General features: G+C 37.3%; 1 protein-coding gene across 3 annotated transcripts in view; it reads left to right on the forward strand.

The window, feature by feature from the left end:
• The window catches only part of LOC127623389 (ras-specific guanine nucleotide-releasing factor 1-like), a 47,084-nt gene extending 24,071 nt beyond the window's left edge, over window positions 1-23,013 (forward strand). For all 3 annotated transcript variants that reach the window (XM_052097842.1, XM_052097843.1, XM_052097844.1), the window contains 16 exons: window positions 1,001-1,143; window positions 1,271-1,353; window positions 1,714-1,962; window positions 10,016-10,386; window positions 11,219-11,326; window positions 14,345-14,515; window positions 14,610-14,716; window positions 15,450-15,562; window positions 15,830-15,890; window positions 16,052-16,155; window positions 16,352-16,436; window positions 16,896-17,093; window positions 17,387-17,466; window positions 20,396-20,513; window positions 20,591-20,659; window positions 21,367-23,013. In XM_052097842.1, the coding sequence (XP_051953802.1) occupies window positions 1,001-1,143; window positions 1,271-1,353; window positions 1,714-1,962; window positions 10,016-10,386; window positions 11,219-11,326; window positions 14,345-14,515; window positions 14,610-14,716; window positions 15,450-15,562; window positions 15,830-15,890; window positions 16,052-16,155; window positions 16,352-16,436; window positions 16,896-17,093; window positions 17,387-17,466; window positions 20,396-20,513; window positions 20,591-20,659; window positions 21,367-21,459 (2,153 nt within the window). In that variant the 3' untranslated portion in view covers window positions 21,460-23,013. The remainder of the gene's footprint in view (window positions 1-1,000; window positions 1,144-1,270; window positions 1,354-1,713; window positions 1,963-10,015; window positions 10,387-11,218; window positions 11,327-14,344; window positions 14,516-14,609; window positions 14,717-15,449; window positions 15,563-15,829; window positions 15,891-16,051; window positions 16,156-16,351; window positions 16,437-16,895; window positions 17,094-17,386; window positions 17,467-20,395; window positions 20,514-20,590; window positions 20,660-21,366) is intronic.
• Window positions 23,014-24,224: the final 1,211 nt, after the last annotated feature.

The following is a 24,224-nucleotide window of genomic DNA, read 5'->3' on the forward strand; positions in this document are numbered from 1 at the left end:
TTAAGTGGTTAAATCCAAGTCTTCAGAAGCGATATGATAGGTCACATTCATGATATCAAATTCTTCTTCTGTTTTTTATGTTTGTTATTTGCATTCTTCATGCATATTGCCACCTACTGTGCAGGGAGGAGAATTTAAAGTAAAAATGGACTTAAATGTTGATCTGTTTCTAATCCACACCTATCATATCATTTCTGAAGACATGGATTTAACCATTGGAGTCTTATTGATTACTTTTATACTGCCTTTATGTGCTTTGTTCTTGCATTGTGAGGATTGACAGTGATGAAATATTCTTCAGTTCAGTGTTCAGCAGAAGACAGAAAGCCATGCACATCTGAGAGGAATTATTAGAACATTTTTGGGTATACAATTCCTTTAAGTATTATGCTTCATTCTAATCAGTTGCGGACCCTGGTAGAGATGACATATTACTCTCAGTTGCCCATTCCACCTCACTTCACTGCTTACTTTTCAGTCCAATGAAAATCACAAAATAAAATGTGACGAAATGCAGGATCATTTCTGAACTAAATATATGTATATGCAGAAGCAATTTTGCTTAGTTTACTACAACTTATAAACTTAAGTGGATTTTTCTAGATAATTTTATATTTATCAGTTTGGTTAAGTTGATTAAATTATCACTTGATTGATCATTAATTATTCAGTTATGTACAATACATAGCATTTTCACTAAAGGTTTCAACATTGATTGGGGGGCAAAACATGACAGTGCATAAAAAAATCAGATTTAAAAGAAATGTATAGCTAATAATATACTTCTAATGACTTAAAGACATGACAGTAGTGGTTTCATTTAACTGGGTTGGTATCATTACTATGCAAATGTCCTTATTGATATGTTGTAGAGTCAGATTGAGTAGGTTGCTTTGTATTACATTGCTTAACTGGAAAATATCTGACCACAAATCTAATCACAAGATACCTGCACTACAGATTATTTCCTGAGGATCACTAGTTCTTTTTTTCTCTTCAGCCAAGTCAGACAAGAGCGGTCAGGACATGGAGCACCTGGATTTCAAGATTGTGGTGGAGCCCAAAGACAGCCAGTCCTTCACCATCATCCTGGTGGCCTCCTCACGGCAAGAGAAGTCAGCCTGGACCAGTGACATCAGCCAGGCATGTCTACTCATATCAGATTGCACTGAGTGATCCACACAGCCTCAGGGCAAGACCTTCACCTTTTACTCACCTCCTGTGGTACACATGCTCATGCTCATGCTCATGCTCTCTCTCTTTACTACAGTGCATAGATAATATTCGTTGTAATGGGCTGATGATGAACGCCTTTGAGGAGAACTCTAAAGTCACTGTGCCCCAGATGATCAAGTAAGCACTTCATCACATTGGAAGTTGATATGCTTTTCCCGCAGAGAAATATATGTGTATGCAGATATTTGTAGATCTGTGAATTAGTTTCAAGTATCTGCCTAGAGTGGCCTTTTGTATTAGTCTTTCATCAACTTTTAATTTACTTTTAATCAGACTCTGCTATTGGCTGATCATCTCAAAATGACCAAATATTGACTGAGTATTACTTATTATTACTAAGATCTGTAATTTTTTTGCGAGCCATATTATTTTCAAACGTTTAAGGAGATATGTATTTCAATAACGATTATAAAACCATAAGCCACGTTTTTATAAATATGTAAATCACGTCTGTTTACCTGTGTATCTCATGTTTAGGTCTGATGCCAGTCTGTACTGTGATGACGTGGACATCCGCTTCAGTAAGATGATGAACTCGTGCAAGGTGTTGCAGATCCGCTACGCAAGTGTAGAACGACTGCTGGAGAGGTTGACCGACCTGCGCTTCCTCTCCATTGACTTTCTCAACACCTTCCTGCACTCCTACCGTGTCTTCACCAGTGCAGATATAGTGCTCGACAAACTCATCACTATATACAAGAGGCCCATCAGTGCCATACCAGCCCGGTGAGCCATGCAGATATTTTTGAAATCCAAAGAAAAGATCACTGATGATATTGTGGCAAATGGGAAATCTGATCAGCTGACAGCCTGCAGTTCTCATGTCATGTGCAAAGTATCACATGGCAAGAGAGCTGCAGTCCATCCACTTCCATTGTATGGAAAAAAGATGCAATGATAGTTAATAGCAACTGAGGTTAAAATCTGAAAAAGAAAGTCATATGGGTTTGGAACAACATGAAGATGAGCAAGTGATAACAGAATTTTCATCTTTGGGTGAGCCATCTCTTGAAATGGCATCCTTACGCTAAAAGATATAAGCCTGACATAACAAAACATTACTATGCAACCAAAATTATAATCCAATAACAGCGTCATACTGTAATTGTTACCATATCAGGTATTTTAGCAAAGTTGGAACTTTGTATAAGCCTTCATCACACTTCCACCTTCGCACAACAGCAGCTTCGAGTTGTAGTGTTAAACAACATCTGCCACTGTCTGTTTCAATGGCAGCGCCCATAGTGTGGAATTATTATGGTGTATTTATGTACAATTCATCTCAAATACTTCTTTTAACAAACCTACCTCACCATTTAATAATTAAAAAGTGTCATGTTATTCAATGCATTTTGTGATGGTAAAGGTGAGTATTTGCTTATGTGAGTAGGCAGCACTTTACAGAGTATAACGTAATTGTTTCTTAGAGAAATGCAAGAATATAGTACAAACAAGAGTACATGATGATTGGGGAAATGTTCACTGGCGACTATATACAATTGTCAGATTTGAATGCAATGTGAATTAAAAAAATAGAGATGAAAATGTCACAGCGTGCACAACTGCATTGTATTTAAAATAAAAACGGGATATTAAAATGCTGCAATAGTGAAAACAATAACATTAAAATAATTAATAACCGGAACACTTCATTCTGACACTCGCCTTGCTCAGACACTGTTGTTTTTTACTATAAAAAAGTGCTGTGTTGGGCCAAAAAAAAACATTTAAAAATGTTGATGTTTATTGTCGAGCGCATCTTAGATTGTTGAATGTATTTCTAAAAACAAATTGTCTATGGACATAACTATAGGTGGAGGTTTGTTTGTGCTACTATTCAGAACTGGATGTGACAACATGAGATTGTGACAAACATCTGTTGACCAATCAGCATCCAGGACCTGATCTGTTTTTATGTAAACATATTTAAAATAGAACATTTAAAAATAGTAATATAATAATCTCTCAATGTTACTGGTTGAGTTGTTTTGATTGTGAAGATTGCTGTGCAATTTCTCATTTACAATGTTTTAATGAAGAAATTTGACTAAAGCAACATGGAAAAGAGAGGCTGGCCATAGCATTTTCTCATTTTGCTGTGTTTTGCTCTCTAGATGCCTCCTGGATGGTCTTGTATCTTGTATGTAAATACTGCAAGCTCTTAGTTCAGCAATGGGCCTTTGCTTTGCTGGCTGTGTTTGTGTGTGTGTGTGCAAAACTATGTTTTTTTGAAAATGTGAAAATGCAGAAAGTTTTTTGTGAGGGTTAGTTTTAGGGGTAAGATAGGGGGATAGAATCTATTGATCGTACAGTATAAAAATAATTATTTCTCTGTCCTCATAGTCCTCATAAGGATAGCCACACCAACGTGTGTGTGTGTGAGAGAGAGAGAGAGATACAGAGAGAGAGAGAGAGAGAGAGAGAGAGAGAGCGATAGGGCAGAAAATGTGGCTTGGTTAGACTGGAGAGAGGTCACACTAGTGTTTGTCAGCCTATAGTGAGAGTGAGTGTGCGTCTGTGTGTGTAACGGATTAAAGGAGAGAAGAGAGAGAGAGACAGAGAAAAAGCCAAAGGGTAGTGAGATGTGCTGGAGTTGCTAAAGGCTTGCGAGAGGTCATACTAATGTGTGTTGCCCTGGTCCGTGTATGTGTGTGTGTGTTCTGCTGGAAACAGCAATAATTGGGCCCTGCTTCTTCGCCTGCGTGCCTGCATAACTGAAGCATCTCAGTGGGGCTCTGTCACCATCACCTTAGCAACCGGCCACTCTGCTGCAGGACCCCACCCTCCATCCATACCGCATCTGCTAGATGAAATATTTAGTGTGCACGTTTTGCAGCCAGAGCACACCAACCCCTCTCTCTCTCTTTTTGTCTCTATTATTTTTGTCTCTATCTGTGTTTCTTCCTCCGTATCTCTTTTTCTTCTCCTCCCTGCTCTCCCTCCTTCTGTTGGCTCTGAAGACGAAGATCCAGGCAAATCAGTAAGAGCCGGGGACCTTCCATACACCCACAGCCTGTAGCACCCACTCTCCCCTGGGCAGACTGCATGGCTGTGATGCCTCCCTAGACCTCCCCCGCTCAGCTGCACTGCCTCAGCTCAAACGGTCACCCAGACTGTCATAAGAGGTGCTATTTCTGTGCAGGCATGACGTGTAGGGGTGGCTCGATGTGTGGGAAAGCTTATCTGCAGTGCTCTCCATCCTTATAGAGACATGTGAAGAGTAGGCTGTTTATTCTCCACAAAGACAATTTTCTCAGCACTGTACCAGCTCAGGACATCACAGTGTTGTGAAGCAAATATCAACTAAATCATAAGCTGCAATGAGAGGCTGAAATGTAACTCCATAGGAAAATATGTAAGTTTATGTTATTTTGTGTTGTTTAGGGGTGTAGCGTAAGATGTTTTCTGAATCTGTGCTAACCCAAAAAGGGCATTTCTGTCATCATTTACTCACCCTGTTGTTTATCCAAACCTACATGACTTTTTTCTGTGGAACACAATAGAAGATTTTAGGCAGATTCTTCAAACTGATCACACTATGAATTAGGTAACAGTAGGTCGAACATTCTGCTGCTGAAATCGGTTTGTGATAACCGAAATTCAAACAACTGTCCCCAGTAGCCAAGCTGGAAGTGTTGTTAACAATTTTCCGGGTGAAATGTGTTTGTGTAGGTGACGTTCCTTTCATTACATTACTGGTTTTAATTAAATATGTTTTAATAAATAGTTTAATAAATAAATGTATTAAGAGATTTTTTAACCAGACTTTTATGACACTAGTATTTTATAGTTGCGCTTTGTCACTCGAGTCCATCATTACTGCAGCTGCAGCATGTGCTCCAAACAAACACTTTCTTTCATCACAAAATGCCTTCACTTTACACCAAGACAAGCGGATATTTCAAGATCTTATTTATAATTAAAAACTTAATTATATCCCTTTTTTTCCTCGAATTGGCATGCCCAATTCCCACTACTTACTAGGTCCTCGAGGTGGTGCATTTACTCTCCTCAATCGGGGTGGTGGAGGACAAATCCCAGTTGCCTCCACTTCTGACACAGTCAATCCTCACATCTTATTACATGGCTCATGTGCATGACACCACAGAGACTCACAGCATTCGGAGGCTCATGCTATTCTCCACGATCCACGCACAACTTACCATGTGGCCCACTGAGAGCAAGAACCACCAATCGTGACCACGAGGAGGTTACCCTGCCTATGTGACTCTATCCTCCCTAGCAACTGGGCCAATTTGGTTGCTAAGGAGACCTGCCTGGACTCACTCAGCACTCCCTGGATTCGAACTCATGACTCCAGGGGTGGTAACGGAGTGGTGGTGGCGTAGTGGGCTAAATCACATAACTGTTAATCAGAAGGTCGCTGGTTCGATCCCTGCGGCCACCACTATTGTGTCCTTGAGCAAGGCATTTAACTCCAGGTTTCTCCGGGGGGATTGTCCCTGTAATAAGTGCACTGTAAGTCGCTTTGGATAAAAGTGTCTGCCAAATGCATAAATGTATATGTAGTGTAATCAGCATCAATACTCGCTGAGCTACCCAGGTCCCTGGATATTTCAAGATAAAATTGCATTTGATGCGGAAAAAGTACTTCTTAATTAAAACATTATTTATATTTTATAGTTAAAAGTACTTTAATTCTGATCTTTTTTACACCAAAAGTGATGGTATTGCTTTAGAAGACATTAATTTAACTGCTGGAGTCCTTTAAGGATGACGTTTATGCTTACTGTCTGGGATTATTGGAGCTTCAAAAGTCGGATCACGATCCACTTGTGTCACGACCAACTAAGCTAAGATTTAGTATTTTTTTTCCTTCAAATGTGTTCAGCAGAAGAAACAAATTCATACACACCTGGGATATCATGACAGTGAGTAAATGATGAGAGAATTTTCAGTTTCGTATGAACTAACCCTTTAACCCTAGCCCTTAACCAAATCCCAACCCTAAACCTGACATTCAGTGTAAAACTAAAAATGTAGTTTGAGAGCAAAAAAGTCAGAATGGCGCTTACCATTGTTTACTTGAACGTGATTATTTCCTGGTTTTCATGGGACCAAAATTTGCGAATCTCAGAATGGCTTTTCACACATGAAATTGTTAACCCTGTGTTATACTAAATCCTCTGTAAACCGAATCCTGGGTTATCTTGTTTCATGTTTCACACTGTTGATACCATACCCTGGGTTAATAATTAATCCTGGGTTTTCATGTTCCGATTTTTCACACTGCACATTCATAAACCCCGGGTTAACATTCTTATTTGCATATTTTGTGGTGTCAGTGATTGGATGAATACAGCTTGTGATGGACACACAGCCTGTAAATGGAGCTGCTCTTCTGTGGAAATGTCGGCATGAAAATCAGCTCTGTTTGTCTTTCGTCTTCGGAAATATGCCACAAAAACACTGTAACAAAAACACGGATAATTTTTGCCATCACTGTTCGACACAGTTTTTCTCAAACAGAGAACATAAGCAGCACATGAAAGTTTTAGTGATGTACAAAGCGCATTAATATTTTATGAGGTAAGCACTGAGGCATTATATGATTGGTTGTTTGTTGTTAAACAACTTTCTAAAACATTCAAACACTGCATCGTTTCACACTGTATAACTTTGGCACTGCAAAATGGGGTTAACCCCTCAATTGTGGTGCTAACCCTGCTCAGAATCAGGGTTTCATAATCCCGGGAAACATTTGTGCTATCCCGATTTCAAAATCACATTTCAAAATTACAAGTTTGAAATGTTGCTTTACCCAGGGGTAGAGATAACCTGTGGTTAAGCTCAGTGAAGAACTAGTAGTGGGAACGTGACTACTTCCTGGTTTCTAGAGGACCAAACGCATGTCTTAGAGATTACTTGTGCAATGTAAACCTTTTCGAATTTATGCATTCAGCATTCCCAGCCGCGGGCCGTGCATTTTAAGACTAGGCCTTCAGTGCGATTCATGCCTTAAGAAAACACAGTTTCACAAGTACTACGCAATATATTATGTAGCAGACAACTAATAATACCAACTGACATTTTAAAACATGTCCACGCATGAAAGACAGAACTTGAAATAACACTTAATGCTCAAGTAAGCCTAATTTTAACTGCAGCATGACTGTTTTGTGAAATGAATGTCAAAAATCATAATTTTTCATATGAATCTACTAAGGGGGTCTATAATACCTGGAAAAATCTATCTAATAATATTTGCAATTTAATTGTTTGCTTGCAATACATTTATTTTGTCAAGGTATACAGTTATGATGTGTTCCATTCAAGATGGATGTGGAATATTCCTACTTTATATCTTCGACCATAAATGCATTCAATTCCCTGATATTTGGAACTGCAATGCTTCCGTTAGCTTAGCAGGGGTTCGACTCTCCTTAGAGATGTCTTCTAGTCACCCAACTGGTAAACAATGCTGCAGCGCTAGAATTTGTGCTTCAGGTGTATGATCATCAAAAGAGATTACCATGTTTTATATACGTGTTTCTGCAGGAGTTGGTTAAATAAGCTTTAATATCATGTAATGTGGAAACAAACTCATTTATCAACATTACTTAATAAAGTGAATGTTTATCACATACTTTGTATATCTCCCTGAGTGTCGACATGTTTGTGTGATATCATATCCCTGCATCTCGGCGGAATCGGAGTTGAGTATTACGGCACAAGCCTAAAAGTTGTAATTCTGACTTCATGATATATTCCATTGCACTTTTCCTAGTAAGAAGTTGTAAAATCCGACTTTCCGAGTTGAATGGAATGCAGCACTACTTTTCAAAACTTGATCTGACTACTGAATGCTCCTGATGCAAAAAACAATGCAAAAAGCACTTAGCAATTTACTTGAAGTGAAAATCAGTCCTCCTTTCCTGTTTTATAAATTAAGGAATCACATGATCATGCGGAACATCTCGTGTTTTTAAATCCATAAGGATTTCTTTCTCAATGGCAATACTAGCAGTGATGAAGATCTCACGGTCTTTGCTTTCAAATTACATACATCACTTAAAGCGTGATTGCGTCACTCAAATATCCTAAAGATTACACCCACCAATATCAAATAAATCAATCTGATTGGCTGATGAATCTGACAATCTGACTTTAGTTGCTCATTCATTTGCACTGTTGAGGGATTCTGTGGAAATTCTGAAGGCCTGAGGGGGTGGAGCTCAAACTCATGTGCTGCTTCGGCTTTGGGCTTCAGGCATGCGATTTGTGAAACAGTTGTCAAGCTTCGCTTGTAAGCATCAAGGAATAAATTCAGACTGGATAAACTTTTAGTTTTTCTCTATTTGTTTGTAGATTAATTAAGAGTGGAGAGCGATTAAAAATACATATATGCAAAAAGGTGATCGAGAATGAAAGGATGAAAAATATTTATCTATTTAGCATGTTAGGCCAGCAGAGAAGGCTTTGCTGGCCCTGAGAAATCACCACTGTTTTCTTTTATTGTAAAGAAAAAAAGAGCAATGTCAACATTCCTTATAATGCTGCACATGTGTTCTGTGGAATAAAGAAAATTATTCAGATTTTAAATGACATGAGAGTAAGTAAATGATGAGTTAAAATGTTGGTTGAACTAACCCTTTTAAAATACCATATCCTAATCTAGCATAAAATGCAGAGACAACAACATGTAACTTGTTTCCCCTAAAAGTTTAAACACTGTGGCTTTGTGGCACAAATTATAAGATTGCCTGTTTGTTTGAAAACCCTAACCAATCTGACACAGCAGCATTGGCTCAACCAATGGCATAAATTCAGAGGAGAGGTACTATCTGTTTGGTGACCAATGGAAGACAAGGGGAGTGTTCGGGAAACCTATAAAAAGAATGTATAAAAACATTCCTTACATTTTGTGACCCACACACACACACACACAAGACAAGACAGTCACAATGAGAATCAAAACTGCTTTATTTGCAAAAAGCAGGCGAAGGTACAGTGGGGAAAATCCAGATGGAGAATGGTCGAGGAAAGCGTAGGGTCGAGAGCCGGGAATCAAGATATAAACAAGGGGACAAATCCGGGAGAGAGAAGTCAAAGGGAGCGTGAGGTCGAAGCCGGGGAATCAATATACAAACAAGACAAGCGAGAGGAAAACACAGGGGAACAAGGGGGGCTGGCAAGCTAAGGGGTAATCGAGAGGAGTACAAAACTAGACGAGACTAGCGGGGGGCGAAGATGCGGGGTAAACTAGAACAATAACCAACACTGGAGAAACGAATGCGTGTGGAATATATAGTGACGAGTGCAGGTGTAAACAATGAACAGGAGTGCAGATGACGCGAGTGCAGGTGTAAACAATGACTCTGGATCTCTGGATGAGAGCGGGAAGCGAGCGAGTACGCTCGCGGAGTGCATGTGTGCCCGGGGGGGGATAGTCTACGAGCATGTAAGCTCGTAGGAGCAAAAACGAGCGTGCAAGCTCGAACGAGCAAAACGGGCGTGGAAGCCCGAGGGAGGAAAAAGAGCGTACGAGCTCAAGGGGGCGGAGCGAGGGAGCGGGGTTCGTGACACATTTCCAATTCCAGTTAGTGTATTTAGCAGAAATTGCACACTTCACCTTTGAATTCAAATTTAAAATCACATTTAAATTTGAATGGAATTTTCTTACCTTTGAAAGTGTAAATCCTCTCTGAACTTGTATGCACTTAACAAATGTCATTATGTCCCTTAAGAGGTTTCAATCAACAGAAAATGTATAGCATGGTCATTAAACAAATCCTGCCCTCTGCTTTTTCCGACACAGATCCCTGGAGCTGTTTTTCGCTAGCAGCCAGAATAACAAGCTTCTCTACGGAGAGCCTCCTAAATCGCCCCGTGCCAGCCGCAAGTTTTCCTCCCCACCCCCACTGGCCATCACCAAGACCTCGTCCCCTAACCGCCGCCGCAAACTCTCCCTCAACATCCCCATTATAACGGGTGGGAAAGCTCTGGACCTGGCTGCCCTTAGCTGTTCCTCCAATGGCTATGCAAGCATGTACTCCTCCATGTCCCCTTTCAGCAAGACCACACTGGATATCAACAAACTATACGTGTCCAGCCCCATCACCAGCAAGATCCCAGATGAGGGCGATGGCAAGACGGACAAGACTGATGAGGTGTCTCTGAGCAAACAGGGTGAGATTTGATTTGAACTCTCTAAAATGTAAAAAATTACTCAACATTTTGAATATCACAATGATTTGAATGTGCTTCTTAAATGCATGTTAAGTTTCCTAAAGAGCATTTCATTAGATTCATTCTGTGATCTTTCCTTGTTTTCAGACCTGCAAGTATGACAATATTAACACAGGGTTTTAATAGAATCTCTTATTTAAACTTCAGAAGCAAAAATTACATCAGATTTGGTATGTTCGATTTATGACTGTGAATCAGTTCAAACTGTCCATTTCAATGAATTGATTCCAATCTCTGATTTAATTATTTGTTTGCATCACCATTTAGATATTCCTGTAAACCCCTTTATGACACACGTTTTAGAATGGTAAAGCAATAAAGAGCTACATTTGCCTAATTATATGTGCTAAGAATTGTTAATAATTTCTTGTGTTCAATAACTGTAAAAAAAATAAAAAAAAATACAAGAAAAAACACTTAAAACATGTTTTGATTATTTCTTGTTTTTTACTGTGTTTTAATTTTATATATTATATATTTTATAATATATAAACAATGCAACAATGGCTGTTTGGATATAAATATGTCTCCTCTGACGGGACAAAAAAATTTCAAATCACATGTACACATGTATGCAAACACATAATTATTAAGGGTTATATATTAAATATCATAAAAGGACTGAAAAATATAGAATATTTAAGCTGTATCACCCAACCCTACTGCAAACTATCATACTATGGTAGGTCTAGTTATTTCATGTGTTTGGTGTATTATGCAAATGAAAAGCTAATGCTAATTTTTCTATCTATGACCCTGGAATTCTTTTTAGACATTTCAGTGAGAGAGGAGAACGACAACGACCAGATCCAGGATGATGAGGCAGAGGCTGAAGTGTCGCCCACCACTCCAAAAAACGTCAAATGCAAAAACTCCTCAGGTAGAAGACACACTGTCCTAGACTTCCCTGCCATGTTGTTATCGCTCACTGGCATGAAAACCAGAGCACCTGCATCTCACGCTGACAAGCCACCTGCACCCTTCAGACCAGCCAAATGTTAAATTTTTCATTGGCTCAAAATGGCAGACTAGCTGTCTTTAGAAACTCAGTTTTTAATGCAAAATTAGATTAAAATTAGATTTTAATTTCTGAAAATTTGACTTGGCTGTATGCTAAATGTTTAAAGGGGTCATGACATGAGAAACCAAATTTGCCTTGATCTTTTGGTATATAAGAGGTCTTTGTATCATTAAAACGTCCTGCAAGTTTAATATTTTAAGACGGCCTCCCCATTCTAAACGAATCATTTATTTAATCAAGCTCAAAATACATCTCGTTCTGGATTCATGGTTAGAAGTGACGTGTCGGTTAGAAGTGACGTAACAGCGTTTGCATATGACCGCCTCCAGCACAAGATAACTACGCTTTAAGCGCAAGACTACGCTCATTTCAGTATCGCCGTCGCCTCACAAGTGTTCAGTCGATGGACAGCGAGCTCTGACAGAGACTACTTGTGCACAGGAAAATTACGATGCCACACAGATGTGCTGTTCCTGGCTGTGGTCAAACAAAACCTCTGAATAAGCTGCCGAAAGATCCAGACGTCAGGGAAAAATGGATGCAGTTTATTTTTTGCGGATGACCCAGTCATGGCAGTGTTAACTTAAGCGTTTGTTCTGTACATTTTAAGGATGACTGTTTTGAGAACAAATCTCAATATGATGCTGGCTTTGCCAGAAAACTGTTGCTCAAAGATAAGTCCGTGCCGACTATTCTGGGAACAACGACGACGCAAACTGTAAGTAATCTATTTTAAACTTTAAACTACTTTTTAAAGCGCAATTTCATTCATTATGAATAATCACAGTGTTTTTACTTAGTTTACTTGCATATTGTTCTGGCTGGGGGTGTCAATAATTGATACATAGGCACTGACGTTAGCCAATCATAACAGTGGGCGTTAACACTGAAGTCTTAAATGGAAAACGCCCCCAAAACAGACTGTTTGAATCAGAGGATGAGAAACAGGGTGGGAAAAGGTCATAAATCACTAGATTTTAAAAGTTTTTCTTAAAAAAAAATATATTAATACTATAATTGCACCTAAGGGAACATAATAATACAATAAAAAAAACCATGTCATGACCCCTTTAAAGGGATAGTTCACACAAAAATGTATATTCTTTAATATGTACTCACCCTTGTGTTGTTCCAAACCTGTATGACATTCTCTTGTCCGTGGATTCACTTTTATTGCATCTTTTTTCCATACAATGAAAGTTAATAGTGAATGGGGCTAGCTCTCTATCTAACATCTCCATTTGTGTTCTCTGGAAGAAAGAAATTCATTCAGGTTTGAAACAACATGAAGGTGAGAAAATGGGGAATACCTATCCCGTTAAAGTTAAGTCAAGTCAAGGCCCCTTGTGGATTTATAATTTGTGTAATATTTTTTGTGTGTGACATGTCTTATATTTAAAGAGAAATGTCTTATATTGTATTTTTTGTTTGTTTTCTATGTGTCTTTTTGTAGTTTAAGGGGAACACTGTATCTGTTAAGGTCTAAAGTAATTGTTAGGTCATGGAACCCTAGCAAGACACGATTCATTTAAAATCTCATTAATTCTGTTGGTTTATAAATTGAAAAAATCTCAGGGAAATGCTAAAGGAGGCGTGAGTAGGTGTTTGGAAAACTTGTGCCATAGCAACAATTAGCATGAATTCTCTCTGCCATCCCGGTTATCAGGTTTGTTGGAGTGCAGTCAATGCACACAACAATCCTGTCTCCTTGCTTTTAAAACAGAATTAAATGGGGGTCAAATGTCAACAATCACCCCATTGTTTCATACAAGTCAAGCAGCATTTCAGTCAAACTTTTTGGCTGCAAAAGAGGCATGTTTCTATTACTTCTTTACTCTTTTTTTAAAACCTTCATGAAACATGCAACAACAAACTTGCTTTTGTTGAGTGTATTTGAGCCATTCATCTTAGTGAAATTATGAGCTATTTATAGTCTCAACCATCTTGAAAATCAGAGCCCTGCCTATTGTCTTGATGAAGATGCAGTGAGTGAGTTTGTTTTATACCACCACCTGCTGGATGCACAACATAAAACAAATCTCAATTGCAGGATCTTATGCTCATAAAATACTTTTATTCATATGGTCACACAATGCAATAAGCTGTGGAAAGTGCTTACAACTGCAAAAGTAACAGTAAGGAAAACAAGTGTCTTGTTGCTGGTCTTGGCCGATCCAGACACCGATTCTTGTTGAACAGTCGTTGGGTACTGCATATATTTGTGACATTTTCATATGTCATCATCGGAGGCCTGTTCATCACACGATAATGTCACTACCTCCAATTTTTCTTGCCTTCTTTTACACCTGCTGTACTGTTAAAAGGGAAAGCACTCTGGAACACGTTTCATCACATTTACCTCATCTTTTACTTTTTGCATTACTGTTTTGGCTAGTGGCACTTCATACAGTAAATCTAACCTAATTTAAAGTCACTCTATCAAATATTTTTTAATACATTCTTAAATGTTAAAGGGATAGTTCATCACAAAAAATGACATTTCTGTCATCATTTAACTTAATGTAATTCTAAACCAGTATGACTTTCTTTCTTTAGTGGAACACCAAATTTTTGAAGTCTGCTCTCTTCCATACACTAAAAGTGGATGGGGACCAGGAGGTGTTAAACTCCAAATAGGGGATAAAAGCATGATAACAGTGTCATAGAAGTAGTCCATATGACTATATTCAAAGTCTTCTGAAGCCATGTGATAGCTTTATGTGAGGAGCAGACAAATCTTGTGTTGAAAATCCTTTCATTGTATGGAAAAGAATAGTTGGACTTTCAGATAACTCTGTTTCACAAAAGAAATAAAGTCAGACAGGTTTCAAAGGACATTATGGTTGAGTAAATATTTCTGTCATTCTGTCTGTGCAGAATTCCCTCTGTTCTCTTACAATAATGGTATGGTAATGTCATCCTGCCGTGAGCTGGATAACAACCGTAGCGCCTTGTCTGCTGCTTCTGCCTTTGCCATCGCCACTGCTGGTGCCAACGAGGGCACGCCAACCAAGGAGAAGTATCGTCGCATGTCTCTGGCAAGCACAGGTAGGAATAAGCAGTCTGTTTCCTACTCTCATAGGCTGTGGATATTTGTTGCCTGGTAGAAAAGTGATTAATATGAATCTTGATTGGTTATTAGGGTTCCCCACAGATCAGAGGAACGGAGATAAAGAGTTTGTGATTCGTCGAGCAGCAACTAACAGAGTTCTCAATGTCCTCAGGCACTGGGTCTCCAAACACTCGCAGGTGAGATTGAGTGTCCTGGCATATGGCCAAAATTGAAAATGATAATATACTGTAATACCAGCATCATAAGTGATCAAATAGAAATAAGTAGTCCAAACTGATTATGGTCTTGGTTGTGGGTCATAATTAGGCATTTTGCTTTTTTTGCACTGGTTTTGAAAAAGTTTTATAAAATTAAAACATCTGCAGAATTCTGTGAAATGGATAGAAATTTGGTAAAATATGTTAAACTGGGAGTACTTCAATTTTAATGATTACTGAACACATAATACAATAAAAAAGTATTTATAAGTTTTAAGTATTTATAATTTATAAGTATTTATTATAAAATGAATCATTCACCTGTGACTGCACTTTTTTTATTGTTACTGCAGGCTGCTACATTTTGGCAACCATAAATAGCCTACAGTATTACTTAGTTGTAATTTAAAAGCAATAAGACACTAAAATCAGTGTGCTAAAGTTATTTTACTCTGCTTCACATTGTGCTGAATCCCTTGATAAAATCACTGTAAAACATAGCCTCTTGTGTTGTATTGCTTCAATAAAAAACACTTAAGGGGTTTGGGTTGTGTAGAATTCTTATTGAACAAGAGGTGTTTCAATCCTGCAGAAATCAGAGCTTTCTGTGTAGTCCTTTGGCAAAGATTTCGTATGGACCTGGTCATAATATTCTTGTTTTGCCTTGCATTTTGTGTTTGCAAAACTGTGTATTGTGTGTGCATTTGTATAGGACTTTGAAACCAACACTGAGCTAAAAATGAAAGTGATTAGTTTCCTGGAGGAAGTAATGCATGACCCTGAACTGCTGACCCAAGAAAGGAAAGCTGCAGCCAACATCATAAGGTAAGAAGATTCTGGCTACACCCAAACGTCAGGGTTGGATGCTATTCTTGGTTCAATTGATGTAAAAACACTATATACTGTAGGCCTACCAATAAACATAATTTCCATGAGTCTGCTGGATTATCTGAATTATACTGACTCCGATCCTTTCCTGTACTGTTTTGCATTGACATTTACGTTGACTGATAGGCTTTCAGTGTGCATACAGTAAATGTTTGTCATTACAATTATGTTTTACATGTAAAGCAATAATTTTTCTTCTGACAGGACACTGACACAGGAGGATCCTGGTGACAATCAGATCTGTTTGGAGGAGGTGCTTCAGATGGTTAGTAGCATGATATTCAAAATATCTCATATCTGGCTCATATTCAAAATAATTACAAAATCCTCTTTTTCTTAATCAGTTTGCTTATATGTTTGTTTTTAATATAGAAACTGAGTTCAAATTTTTAATTACATACCTAATGCATCTTAATTTTTATGAAGGCGGAAGGAGGAAAGGCAGAGCCTTTCGAGAATCATTCAGCTTTGGAGATTGCAGAGCAACTCACTCTGTTGGATCACCTTGTTTTTAAAGTCATACCATATGAGTGAGTGATGTGTTTTCAGTTTAGAACAGCGTGTCAGAGAGATGGTTTTATTTAAGTACATTAAATACATTTTTGTTTTTACTCAAAAACACTTTTTAATCACACCAGAAATGTAGAGCATTTTATTGCATAAACACGGCATAGTCTTGTAAATGTTGTTTTTCCTCACAAATAATATGTTCATTGTCATGTATAGGGAGTTTTTTGGTCAAGGATGGATGAAGAACGACAAGAATGAGAAGACTCCTTACATCATGAAAACGACAAAACACTTCAATGATGTATGTGCATGTTCAGTTAACACACACACACACACACACACACATATATATATATATATATATATATATATATATATATATATAAATGGGATGTACTGTAGGTGATCACTGCAACTAATAAAATGTCTCTCCTCTGAACCAGTCCTTGGGTGATTTATGGGAAACAACTATATAAGTACAGTATATGGTTCTGAGGAACACAAAAGAGGTGTTTAGCAGAATGTTAGCCACTGTCACCATTCATTGTCATTGTATGGGAAAAATATGCAATGAGTGTTAATGGTGACTGAGACTAACATTCTGCTGAATGTCTCCTTTTGTGTTCAGTGGAGGAAAGAAAGTCATGCAGGTTTAAAAAAACATGAAGGTGAGTAAATGATGACAGATCTTTCATTCTTAAGTTTAATTAAGACAATATCAATGCATATCTCTCTCTCTCTCTCTCTCTCTGTTTTAAAGATCAGTGACCTGATCGCTACGGAAATCTTGCAGAGTGAGGATGTGAATGTACGAGTAGCAGTGATAGAGAAGTGGGTGGCGGTTGCTGATATCTGCCGCTGTCTCCATAACTACAATGCCGTACTAGAAATCACCTCATCTCTCAATCGCAGTTCCGTCTTCCGTCTGAAGAAGACCTGGCTCAAAGTGTCCAAACAGGTGAGGCCATTTAAACATCATTAACATAGACTGAATGATTGTGGAGTTTCTTGTTCAACAAAGAATGTGAAAACATCAATCTGACATTAGACATGGTATGTTTATGGCAGTGGATATAGGCGGAAAGTACAACCAGAGCATTTTATCGATTGTTGAGACCATGGAACTATATGAACTGTTCGTAATATAAAAGTTTTTTTCTACTGTTGTTGTCATGTGTGTCTATTTGACATTTGACAAATTGATAAAAGTTTATACAATTTCAAATAGCTTGTTTAATTTATATTTTTTAGACCAAAACGGTCATTGACAAGCTGCAGAAGTTGGTCTCATCTGAAGGAAGGTTCAAGAATCTCAGAGAGGCCTTAAAAAAGTAAGTTGAAACATCAAGAGGCACAGTGTTGTCATCAATTTAACTGTAAGTCTATCTGATAGTCTGTACGTTTGTGGTAATTTAATTAATCTGCATTTTTATTTGCCCTGTCAACATTTTTACTGGCCCTACTACAGTCAATCAAACAAACATTTTTATTTTTAGAAACGATTGTCTTTTCTTTTTCTATCTATCTATCTATCTATCTATCTATCTATCTATCTATCTATCTATCTATCTATCTATCTATCTATCTATCTATCTATCTATCTATCTATCTATCTATCTATCTATCTATCTACAGGTGAAACTCGAAAAATTAGAATATCGTGCAAAAGTTCATTAATTATCAGTAATTCAACTTAAAAGGTGAAACTAATATATTATATAGACTCATTACAAGCAAAGTAAGATATTTCAAGCCTTTATTTGATATAATTTTGATGATTATGGCTTAAAGCTTATGAAAACCCCAAATTCAGAATCTCAGAAAATTAGAATATTGTGAAAAGGTTCAGTATTGTAGGCTCAAAGTGTCACACTCTAATCAGCTAAACACCTGCAAAGGGTTCCTGAGCCTTTAAATGGTCTCTCAGTCTGGTTCAGTTGAATTCACAATCATGGGGAAGACTGCTGACCTGACAGTTGTGCAGAAAACCATCATTGACACCCTCCACAAGAAGGGAAAGCCTCAAAAGGTAATTGCAAAAGAAGTTAGATGTTCTCAAAGTGCTGTATCAAAGCACATTAATAGAAAGTTAAGTGGAAGGGAAAAGTGTGGAAGAAAAAGGTGCACAAGCAGCAGGGATGACCGTAGCCTGGAGAGGATTGTCAGGAAAAGGCCATTCAAATGTGTGGGGAGCTTCACAAGGAGTGGACTGAGGCTGGAGTTACTGCATCAAGAGCCACCACACACAGACGGGTCCTGGACATGGGCTTCAAATGTCAAACGCCTTACCTGGGCTAAAGAAAAAAAGAACTGGTCTGTTGCTCAGTGGTCCAAAGTCCTCTTTTCTGATGAGAGCAAATTTTACATCTCATTTGGAAACCAAGGTCCCAGAGTCTGGAGGAAGAATGGAGAGGCACACAATCCAAGATGCTTGAAGTCCAGTGTGAAGGTTCCACAGTCTGTGTTGGTTTGGGGAGCCATGTCATCGGCTGGTGTTGGTCCACTGTGCTTTATTAAGTCCAGAGTTAACGCAGCCGCCTACCGGACATTTTAGAGCACTTCATGCTTCCTTCAGCAGACAAGCTTTATGGAGATGCTGACTTCATTTTCCAGCAGGACTTGGCACCTGCCCACACTGCCAAAAGTACCAAAACCTGGTTCAATGACCATGGTATTACTGTGCTTGATTGGCCAGCAAACTCGCTTGACCTGAACCCCATAGAGAATCTATGGGGCATTGCCAAGAGAAAGATGAGAGACATGAGACCAAACAATGCAGAAGAGCTGAAGGCCGCTATTGAAGCATCTTGGTCTTCCATAACACCTCAGCAGTGCCACAGGCTGATAGCATCCATGCCACGCCGCATTGAGGCAGTAATTAATGCAAAAGGGGCCCAAACCAAGTACTGAGTACATATGCATGATTATACTTTTCAGAGGGCTGACATTTCTGTATTTAAAATCCTTTTTTTATTGATTTCATGTAATATTCTAATTTTCTGAGATTCTGAATTTGGGGTTTTCATAAGCTGTAAGTCATAATCATCAAAATTATATCAAATAAAGGCTTGAAATATCTTACTTTGCTTGTAATGAGTCTATATAATATATTAGTTTCACCTTTTAAGTTGAATTACTGAAATTAATGAACTTTTGCACGATATTCTAATTTTTCGAGTTTCACCTGTATCTATCTACACACACACACACACATCTATATATATATATATATATATATATATATATATATATATATATATATATATATATATATATTATATATATATATATGTATACAACAGTTTGTTGGAAAAGAGACATTCTATGAGTTCTAAGCGTTCCAAGCATCTCCAATTTATAGGTTCATAGGTTAACACTGTGTGTGTATCACTCCACTTGTGTTCATGCCATTCTAAACTAAAGTGTAAGAGCAGTGCATATGTATTAAGAGCTATGGTTTGTCTTTTTTTGCCAGGTGGTGGCAAAAGATAATGTTTGTGTGTTAAATGAGCCAGTTAGGTGATGATAAGTGAATCTGCATCAGCCGTTTACATACAACAACTCTTCAAGATCACTTAATACACTACACTACTAAAACTAGGAAATAGCTTTAAATGGCTTTAAACTAACATCTTCAGCATTATGGCTCATCACAGCTGAGAGACACAACAGACTGATTAATTGCACAATGGGTGCTGTTTAAAATGGCGGAGGACATTGTGGTTTCTATAGTGATCGACTCTTGCTACAGCAAAATAGCGAGAAATACCCCCACTTGGATGCTATTTTTCCACTGAGAAAGCTGATCTTTGGTTTGAACCAGCAACAGCAGATTCTGATCAGTCGTGTAAGAATGTAGTTCCATGCACAAATGCATTTTTTATGACCGTACTCAGTTTTTCCAAATTTTTTAAATGTACTTGTTCATTAAACTGTTGTATATACGCAAATCACCACTGCTGTGATTACCTATGGCACTCGGCCTGCGGCCGAATCACAGCAGTGCTGATGTAGGGCCATATCGCACTCTTGCTCGTGTGATATTGCTTAAATATATATTAGAGCTGGGTATTGCCAACAAAGTCATGATACGATACACATCACGATACATGTTGATTTTGAAATTTCTCCTGAGCATAAGCCTGACCCACAGGCAATCCTTAATGCTGAGCCTAATAACGGAAGAACAACTCAATTAGGCCTGGTTATGTAAGCATATAGTAGAAATTGATGCTAATATTTGTATGCTCTTCCTGCTAGTTGTGACCCTCCCTGTGTGCCGTATTTGGGAATGTACCTCACTGACTTGGCCTTTATTGAGGAAGGGACCCCCAACTACACAGAAGACAACCTGGTCAATTTTTCCAAGATGAGAATGGTAAGTGTTTTAAGATTGAAGAGGGCTATAAAAATAATTGTTATTATATTTTGTTTAATTTGTATTTTATTTTATAGATCTCACATATCATCAGAGAAATCAGGCAGTTTCAGCAAACGGCATATAAGATTGACTACCAGCCAAAGGTATTTTACTGCTGATGGTGTGTACAAATGGGGCAAATATATGAGATTCTCATAACCAACATGTACCACACCTGTTGCCTTAGCAAGTTTTAATATATTTTGTGTTTTCTATAAGTCATTAATCATTCTAATTAAAAATTTAAATTTTTACACTCTAAAAAGTGCTTACCTGCAAATGTTCCCTCATGGAACTAGGTTAGTTTTGTTTATTTACATATTAAACCTAATGTGTTCAGGTTGATTTAGTGATGTTAAATCATATTTATTGACTTGAATAAAACCAGTTAATTTAGACTATACCACATTTTTGTTTAACATTGTTTCAGTGTATAGCATGGCACAGTAGCTTTTAAAGCCATTAGATCATAAACTGTATATATATATATATATATATATATATATATATATATATATATATATATATATATATATATATATATATAATTTATTTTGGACTCACATTAAATATAGACACTCACAAAGATGCTCAGAACTTGACTGACAAATCAATATTTCTTTTTGCCATTAATTATGAACTGACATTCTTTTTTGAAACATTGAAATTGAAACTGTACTGAATTAAAAAGAATATTCTCTTGTCTGTTGGACACCTTAGTCTAAACATGTTAAGATAATTTTGACAATGTTTGCTTTGAAGAATCAAATCCATATAATATGAAACTGACTGTTTCTTTCTGTCTTTTCAGGCAGCATTGTATTTACTGGACAGAAGCTCAGTAATGGAGGAAGAAGGCCTTTATGAAGCCTCTCTCAGAATTGAGCCAAAAGTGCCCAACTGAGAGACAGACTCTGCATAAGGTCTATACATTGTACAGACACCTTACTCTCAACACATCCATGTATTATGTTTGTATTACATGATTATTACTCCGGGTTGTGTTTCTTGGTTTTTAGTCATTACCAAGTGTTACCTAATGGTTTCAGATCTTTCACTAAGAAGTTTTCTGTTGATTTCAGCCTCTGTTTTTCGCAGCAATTTCTTCCTCAGTCACCACCATTAAGGAAAAAGTATGTTTTTAACAGGAGTTATAACAGGATTTAATCAGACAGTGACAGCTATTTCAACTGTCTATTTTAAGGCGTGGTTGTCTCTGTAATTGCTACCTGGGGTAATAATATTTTTCAGGCTCATTTACATCACCTCCTTAATGAAATATTAAAAGTCGGCAGGAGCATTTTGAAATTTTAATAGCTGCATGTAACTAATTTACAGTATATGCATATCATGTAGCAATGTGGAAAGCAAATATATTGCTGTATACAACCGAGCATATAGAAATACTTATACTCTTAAACTATTATATTCCAAGGCACATGTCACTGTATGTAGCTAAACCAATTCCAGCATCTTTACATCCATTTGTTGCGATAATTACCATTCGCCTGCTGTTTCAAGGAGTTGGTTGGACATGCCTAAATGAAAGTTTGGTATAACTTAGTAAAGCAGGCAGTGTATAGTTTGCTGACAAGTTTATTACATAACATGACATTAAAAATACATAGTATATCTCTCCAACTGGCCAGTAATGATTTTTATCCATTCTTGCCTGTGGAATTTGTCATTCTCAGTTACAACGCAACGCTTAATCCTATATTTTTTTTCTTATTTATTATTTGCTCAACCCAAAACTAGAGAAAATACTATTTCTTTACTAGTTTTCCCATGCAATGTTTCTGTTGCTCACAGCCACATTTATTAGCATTTGGGAAACTATGTTTTCTGGGTTCAGCACCATCCTTCTACACGCTATTGTACATTTACAGACAATCTATTTCCTTCTTGCTGTTCCAGTGATTGTGGAACGTGAATATCACTTTGTAAAATGCATTGTCGTTTAAGAGTATGATCAAAAGTGAATAACCTTCCCGCTTGCAGCATACAAAGGGTATTTTTGTAGTCCTAGAATAAAGAAGTAGGATTCTGCATCTGCATCCAACTTTTAAAAAAAGAAAGAAAACAAAATGTAGAAACATTTTTTGTACAAACATTTCAACTCACCACTCAGAACAGTATTCTGTATATTTTGTACATGCAGCCCTATGTATTTCTTAACATGTACTAGTTTAAAGCACACCTCTTTAAAGCGTTGTACCCTATGCTTACACACTCAATGCTGATTTGTGTTTTTGAAACCATAATCTAGAGGTAGAGGACTTTAAAGTGTTTTTGCATATACTGTAATCCTGTCTATAATCATTATTTTAGCAGGAATATAGTAATGTAGTGCTTATTCTGTGAATATTTGTATGTATTTTTACTATGTACAGTCTGGAAACACACTAAAAGCTCAAGTGGCAGGCATGCAACACTGTAACAGCCACAAACTTTAAAATGGACATAATATATATATATATATATATATATATATATATATATATATATATATATATATATATATATATATATATATATATATATATATAAACATACTGTATACACATATATGTGCACATACTCTTATAAATGATTATATAAACATACAAACAAACATTTTGCTGTTAGCAATACCCAGTGGTATGAGAATTATCTTTCAACCCTTAAGTTCATTTCCACGGCTTGGGAAATATTTCCAGTTTTGTAAAAAAAAATAAAAAATAAAAAGAGAAATGAACAGAAAAGAAAAGAAAAAGAAAGAAAGAAAATTAAATAAATAAACTGTATGTTTCCTGATTACCTCTTGCTAATAAATCTATTCTATCTCAGGGGTATATTGCTTCCTTGTATGTGTTTTTGTCATGCACACTTCGCATTGCTCTTTGAAAACTGAAATCATGTGCCTGTAATAATGACATTGGCCTCATATTTCAAGAAAAATACAACCTTTTCAGCTCTAACAATGTTTTTTTTGCTCTGATATTTAAAAAAAGTTGATACTAAACAAAAGTTAACCTATAAATGTACTTTATGTTGTAACATCTAAATTAACTGGTTTTATTAAAGTCAGAAAAATTATTTGACCACTGAATCCACCTGAGTTTGAGTTTAACCTACAAAACTAAAACAAAAGTGTTAGATCAGGAAGAAATAGCTCCCTCACTTTGGTACCACTTTTTACAGTGAAGAAAAAAAAATGGTAACGCTTTACAATAAGGTTCCGATATCAATATATATGCAGTTATAGTTCTCTTATGCAATTCATGATTAAAATATTTTTTTTTGAGCGGGAATATTAAGAGGCCTTCACACAATGGATCGTAAATCACCTCTAAGAATGGGGAGGTAGTCGACTATGTGACATTGTAAAAGCACTTCTGATAGGGTAGAATTCCTTTGGGGGTAGGACTGAATAGAAAGGATTAAAAGGGCTGACTACTGTTACACTCTTCGACTCCTCTTTCACACACACTTGGACATCGATTCTGGAAAATTCTCCCTTGCGGGAGTCCTCGCTTCCAGGGTTCCGCCTGGTTATTCCATCACCCATCCATTGACGCAACAGACAAAGAACTTCCACAAGCCAAGCCAAAGGACACTGACATCAATGCCAAACAATGCAAACAAAGTACCTCCAGACTTTCGCTGAAATCTGGTGCTTTCTTTCAT

The sequence above is a fragment of the Xyrauchen texanus genome, chromosome 29, assembly GCF_025860055.1.
Source record: "Xyrauchen texanus isolate HMW12.3.18 chromosome 29, RBS_HiC_50CHRs, whole genome shotgun sequence".
NCBI classification, from domain to species: Eukaryota; Metazoa; Chordata; class Actinopteri; order Cypriniformes; family Catostomidae; genus Xyrauchen; species Xyrauchen texanus.